The following is a 6,891-nucleotide window of genomic DNA, read 5'->3' on the forward strand; positions in this document are numbered from 1 at the left end:
AGAGAGAGAGAGAGGGAGAGGGAGAGAGAGAGAGAGCCATCCCACCAGCTGAGTGACCCCTCAGCATGCCGTGTGTGATCTGTGGTACTTGTGAGTCATTACTGCTGACCACAGAGCTCTGCTTCACGGGTTACCCAGACAGCTGCGGGTCTTTTCCCAATGACGATAATGACAATGATGATGGTGATTATTTTGATTATGACAAGGATTAGGTATGGATATAATGTTCTGACCACTCGACTGTCCTTGGTCAGTTGGTTATAATATTATCCTTTGAACGTTCCAGAATCATCATAGATAGATAGATAGATAGATAGATAGATAGATAGATAGATAGATAGATAGATAGATAAATAAACAGCGAGATAGATTAGATAGATAGATAGATAGATAGATAGATAGATAGATAGATAGATAGATAAGTAAACAGAGAGACAGGCAAGGCCGTAACAGTCTAGAGCAGTATAGGCTAGAGAGTGTTGCTAGACAGACAGACAGACAGACAGACAGACAGACAGACAGACAGACAGACAGACAGACAGAGAGACAGACAGATCGACAGACAGACAGGCAAACAGATGGATAGACACACAGACAGACAGACAGACAGATACACAGACAGACAGACAACTTACCGATCTGTCCAGGCTTGTAGATAGCTTTGTCTGTCTGTACGAGCACAGAGACAACTGTGTTGGACAGACGCATAGGCAGATTTCTCTCAAACTGTAGACCACCGCGCGCTCTGATGTGGAGCTGGCAGCCTGGGCAGTTGAGGTCCGTGGACACCTTCACATGGGTGGCAGGGATACAATGAATGAATGAATGAATGAATGAATGAATGAATGAATGAATGAATGAAGAAATGAACGAATGAATGCATGAATCAAAGACAGAATGAATGAATGAATAAATGAATGAATGAATGATGAATGAATGAATCAAGCAATCAATCAAGGATAGGATAATCAATTAAAACAAACCAACATATCATACAAATCCACTACACACACACACGCACACACACACACACACACACACACACACACACACACACACACACACACACACACACACACAAATACACAATAACACAACGGTTACTATTATTAAGCTCACTGCTACTATGGTCACTATCGTCACAATGGCTGCTATCACGTTGCTCACTCAATGTTACTTTGGTTACCCTGGTTACTATGGTTACAGTGATTTTTGTGCTTACCATGGCTACTATGGTTACCGCTACAATAATTTTTATTGTTATTCTAGTTATTATGGTCATTCAATTCTGAGTACTCTGATTATTTCATTTTCTATGGTTACTATGTGCACAGTACCCGAGAGACGTTACAAGCCACAGAAACTTACCGGCATCGACAAAGTTCCAGTAGGACCTGAAACAGATAGCAAAAAGGACTTAGAACCGATTGACAGATTTATTGTAACTGGTTTACTTCCCTTCGTAGGAGGTGGGCCGTGGGTGGTTGGCGGGTGCTCTGGGGTGGTTTGCTTCTTCTTTCCTATGAAACATCTATTGTCCTTATCTCCCCTTCTTCTTTTTTGTGTTTGTTACTCTCTTGTAACACCTCTAATCTTCTGGCGCTCATATCACCTTATGCAGTTGCGAGCGTTGTAAAACCTCTACTAAAACTAAAATGAGGTGGGCTACTTCGGACTTTCTTGTCATGGGCAAACAAGGCAAAATGGATCCTTCCCATTAAAAAAAAAAGAGTAAAAGGCAGTGTGCTTTCACCAGCTTCTTCGACCCATAATATACATATTATATCGTATCAACACATCATATTATTCTCTCCTCCTCTTACTCATACACTCACTCCCTCCATATATTTACTCCGTCATGACATTCTCATTCTGTCATTCATACCCCCCCCCCCCCTCCCCCGTTTCTTATTATCTCCAACACATAGCAAGATACATTTATGGACAAATACAGGATATTCGAAGCAAGTAATGAAATATGAGAGAGCTAACGGCCGCCTTGAAAGGGGGAGATGGAATTTTACCGACCACATTGTAGTTTTTGTTATGTTACTGAGGATCAGACGGACAGACAGGTAGTGTTAAAGAAATCAAGCCAGATCCCAGTCAGAGATGAGGTAGGAAAAGGGCACTGGCGATGTATTGGACAAATCCTCAGGAAGTCAGGCAGCTGCATATCAAAGAGAGTGTTGGATTGGAATCCAAAGGGTAAAAGATCACAGGGAAGGCCGCGTGAAACTTGGAGAAGAATCACAGAAATTGATGTACAGAAAAGTGGGAAGACATGGAATAACATCAAGAGGCTAGCATAGGAGAAAGAAAGGTGGAAAGTGTTTATCCATGGCATATACCCCGGTGAAGGGAGAGAAAGGCAATCAAGATAGCTAGATAAATCTATGGGCAAATACAGGGTATTTTATTAAAAAAGAAATGAAATATGAGAGAGCTAACGGCCTCTTTGAAAGGCGGAGGGGTAATTATACCGATCGCATTGCAGTTTTCGTGGTGTTTTAATAACGTTGTTTTACATTTCCATTGAAACAATTTAGATCATTTTGGAGGCGGGCGTCGCTCCTGTTCATCAAGGCCACCCAGGCTGAGTGAAATGTGACGCCCCAGCGATACCGAAATACTCGATAACAAATTCTCCCCGTACGGGAAACGAACTCAGGTCTTCTGCGTGCGGCGGCGAAGTGCCTAACTGCTACACCACAAAAACCGATTGTAGTTGGTTTTAGTAAGAGTTTTATGGCACTTGCAACGCAGTAAGGTCATATGAGTGCTGGAGATTAGATATGTTACAAGTGAGTAACGAACACAAAAAAGAAGGAGGACAGATAAGGACGATAGATGTTTGATAGGAAAGAAGAAGCAAACCCTACCAGAGCACCCGCCGACCAACCATGTTGTAGTTGGTATTTGATGGGAAGAGAGCAGAAACTCAATACTGATAGGGCCCCCTTCTCTCGCAATTTGAGCACCTAAAGACGCAATTTAGACTGTTTACGAATAGGACTGTTTCAACCTTGCATGTCAGTAACAGCCAATTAAAAAAGAACAACACTCCCCCAATCCCCTTACACACACGCACAAACACTTTTATAAACTATTTTCGTGCTATGCGTACAAGTAAAACGCAATTTATTTTCCCAAATTTCCAACACTGAAGACACTTCAATGTGTCTCAGCTCTCAGGTGAATAAAAACAAAAAAAGAACGCCTAAGTAATTAATCTTATACTGTCGCTCTCTATCCCGGATTCAAACATCAATGAGTTTTTCCTACTTTGCAACTGTTTTCAGTGGGAAAACCCCCCAACCCAAACAAAAGGTTAATGAATCAGCGAATTTAAAAAAAAAAAAAAAAAAAAGTTTTCATGAAAACAAAACCCAGTCCAAACATTAGTCGTTAATGAATTTGCCGAGGTCTCCCTTCTTTTTTCCCGTCCTCATCAAACCGGGACGATGCAGATTCTCTAAAATAAACACCGCAAAAATGTCACAGGAGGTCATGTGTGGTCAAATATGTCACCAGAAAGGAGTGCAGTTTACCGCAATCAGATTGAATAAACAAAGAAAAACTCAAACACTGACAAGAAGTGTGTTTTTAGATCCGGCTATCAGACTCTCCCCCCCCCCCTCTTCTCTCTCTCTCTCTCTCTCTCTCTCTCTCTCTCTCTCTCTCTCTCTCTCTCTCTCTCTTTCTCCCTCTCTCTCAATCTTTCTTTTCCCCCGCCCTCCCTTCCATTCAACGTGAAAGAAACATATTTTGGAAAAATATTTGCTCCAGTAAAACACCGTAGGTGAACTTTGACCAGAAATTTCCCTGTCGCCTTAGAACAAACCAAATCAAACGTCCACAGAAAAATCTGTGAAAATAAAATTGTTTCTACAGAAAGGTGTTGACCAAATCTCCCCCCCCCCCCCCAACAACTTACCTCGTTCAAGGACAAGGCAATGCCTTGTCAACGAAAATGGTTTTCACAAATCGACACAGAAATATTGCTTTATTAACTACAAGACACAAGACAAAAGTTATAAGAAACAAAATAAAAGATAAGATAAGATAAGATAAGATAAGATAAGATAGTACTTTATTATCCCAGAGGGAAATTTTCCTTGGCTGTACAGGACCATAAAAACACATGCAGGTATACATAAAAAAATTTAAATCATATATATTACTCTCATTAAAATTCAATATGAAAGGAGAAGTAAAGCTGACAAAATGTACATTTACACACATTATAAGACATAAGGCTAAAGTTAAAGACAAGATACACAAGACACACGGGTAATTTTATAAGAAACAAGACATATTACATAAGACACGAGGCAAAATCTATAAGATATATTAGACTCACTACACAAGACATAGGCAAAAGTTATAAGACCAAGACAGAAGACACAAGACACAGGTATTTATCAGACACAAGACATTGTACAAAACACAATACGAAAGTAATAAGATACACACAACAAGACGGAAGTTATAAGACACGAGACACAAGACACACTGCGCAAGACACAAAACGAAAGTTGTGAGACACAAGACACAAAACACGAAAAGAACAAGACACTTTACACACCGAAAGTTATTAGACTCAAGACACCAGAAGAAGGCAATCAGACACAATTTTAAGACACACTATACAAGACGCAGGACAAAAATTATAAGTCACACGAGACAAACGAAAATCTTAAGACTTGAGGCATGAGATACGGGAGTTATAAGACACAACAAACATGACAAGAGGCACGAGACACGGGACACGACACGAGACACGGGACACGACACGAGACACGAGACACAAGGCACACAAGACACCTAAGACACGCAGAACACAAGACACACCAACCTCGTCCAAAGGTTCCGCGGACAGAGTTGACCTTCTCAATCACGTTTCTTCGCTCGGAGGCGTTGTAGGAGTAGTACTGCAGAGTGGCCTCGATGTCCACCCCCGTGGTGTTCAGAATGTCCACTGTGAGGTCAAGAACTGACCCACGGTAAACAGTGGACGGCGCTGCGATGAGGTAGGAGCCGCTGCAAACATATTTGGGTTATAATAATTATTATTACTATTATTGGGCATTGAGCTAGATCTAACTCTTTTATTGGAAAATGCGCTATATAAATGTTATGTAGTAGTAGTAGTAATAGTAGTAGTAGTAGTAGTAGTAGTAGTAGTAGTAGTAGTAGTAGTAGTAGTAGCAGCAGCAGCAACAGCAGCAGCAACAGCAATAGCAGTAGTAGTAGTATTCTTATATTTCGATTATATTTTTTATATATTTTATTTCATTAAATTTTTTGAGTTTTGTTTTTTAAACAGAGTGAAGCACATCAGCACATCGAGGCAATAACGGTCATTTACTGAGTGCGAATAAAGACAAGCCCATTTGGTATATAATAAGGGTTATTTACTTTGAGTACAGAGAAACACTAAGAGAAATACGTCGACACATTAACGGCCATTTGCTTTCTCCTGATAAAGAGAAGCACATCGATACAATAATGGTCACTAAACGTGCTTGACCGGACAGCGACGGAAATTTTTCTTCTCTAAAATTGTACCCCTTTCACTCCTTTCCTGCTCTCTTGTAATATTCTGTCGTCTGCTTTCGTCTCCTCTTTCTGCCCCCATCCCTCACCTCCTTTGCACCCTTCTCTCGGCTCCTGATTCTTTCTGCAGCCTTTCTACTGTTACTCCTTGCCTTCTTACTGCTGTCTTTCAGCCACACCCCTGGTCTTACGGTAGGAAAGATCTACACCTAGCCTTCTCTGACAAGAGTGAAAAATCTCGGAGGTCCCGTGTGTAAGTTGCGAAAGCTAAAGATCCCTTGATGGTCCAAAATCGATAAGAGTAGGCTTCGGCCGCCACCAAGGCAAAATTAAAATTTTTCTACCAACTGAATTTTTTTTAAAGTGTCCCGTGCGCTCATATGGCCTCGTGCAGTTGCGAGCGCCGTAAAACACTTACAAAAACAAAATTAACGTGTTCGAATAAACAGAAGCCCCTTGATGAAATTATAACAGCCATATACCTTCTTTGAGTGAAGACAGCCAAATCAAGACAATACAGGTCATTTACTTTGTGTGAGTAAAGATAAGCACATTGAAACTAGAACCGCCATTTAGTGAGGAAAAAAGTTGGACGAGCAGAACAGAGGCAAAGTGTGAAATAGGACCTACCAGAGGCACCCTTCAACCACCCGCCTGCAGATACAGAAAGGGTGGTTGGCGAAGGCTCTGGTATGGTTTGCTCCTTCTTTCCTATCAAATATCTGTCGTCTTCATCTCCCCTCCTTATCGTACTCTCTCTAGTAACACCTCTAAAAGTGGGCATTTATATGACCTTATTGTGTTGCAAGTGTCGTAGTAAAACTCTTACTAGTTGTTTTTTTTTACTTGAAAAAAAAAACAAGGAAAAAAAAAAAGAACAAAAAGATATTTTGCATTATGAAAGTAGAATAAAAGTTGCGTATCACCTGTAGAATTTCTCAGGTTTGGGCTCTTGCAACGAAGAGGAAAGTGTGGTCTCAAGAACTAGTTACCATAAGTTTGTGAAATACTTACACTAGCTCTATAGACAAAGACAGAGAATAAAGAAACAAAACTTAGTCGGGAAAATGTTAAAGAAATGTAATGATAGTAAAAAGTACTGTATATAATGCTTAGAGTGGCTGCCCATGTGTGAATATAGCTCCGGCCAAGCGCTTTAGATGAATGTACTTGTTTTACTTCATCCCCATCCCCATTGCCCATAAAAAAATCGACAGAATTGAGATAATTTAGGAGGTAGGCTTATAGCCTGCCTGTCAGGCCAACTTGGGCTGAGAAGGATTAACTTGCAAGCAAGAAGACCGACATACTCAATTTCGAATTCAGAAAAAA

The 6,891-nt window shown here is 40.6% G+C and overlaps 1 protein-coding gene across 1 annotated transcript in view; it reads right to left on the reverse strand.

The window, feature by feature from the left end:
• The window catches only part of LOC101854777 (CD109 antigen), a gene marked incomplete at its 5' end in the record, with an annotated part of 48,268 nt that extends 43,225 nt beyond the window's left edge, over positions 1-5,043 (reverse strand). Inside the window, 3 exon segments of the mRNA XM_013091449.2 lie at positions 636-789; positions 1,369-1,394; positions 4,859-5,043. Of these exon segments, the coding sequence (XP_012946903.1) occupies positions 636-789; positions 1,369-1,394; positions 4,859-5,043 (365 nt within the window).
• Between the last annotated feature and the right edge of the window lie 1,848 nt (positions 5,044-6,891).

The sequence above is a fragment of the Aplysia californica genome, unplaced genomic scaffold (genome assembly GCF_000002075.1).
Source record: "Aplysia californica isolate F4 #8 unplaced genomic scaffold, AplCal3.0 scaffold00036, whole genome shotgun sequence".
NCBI lineage: Eukaryota > Metazoa > Mollusca > Gastropoda > Aplysiida > Aplysiidae > Aplysia > Aplysia californica.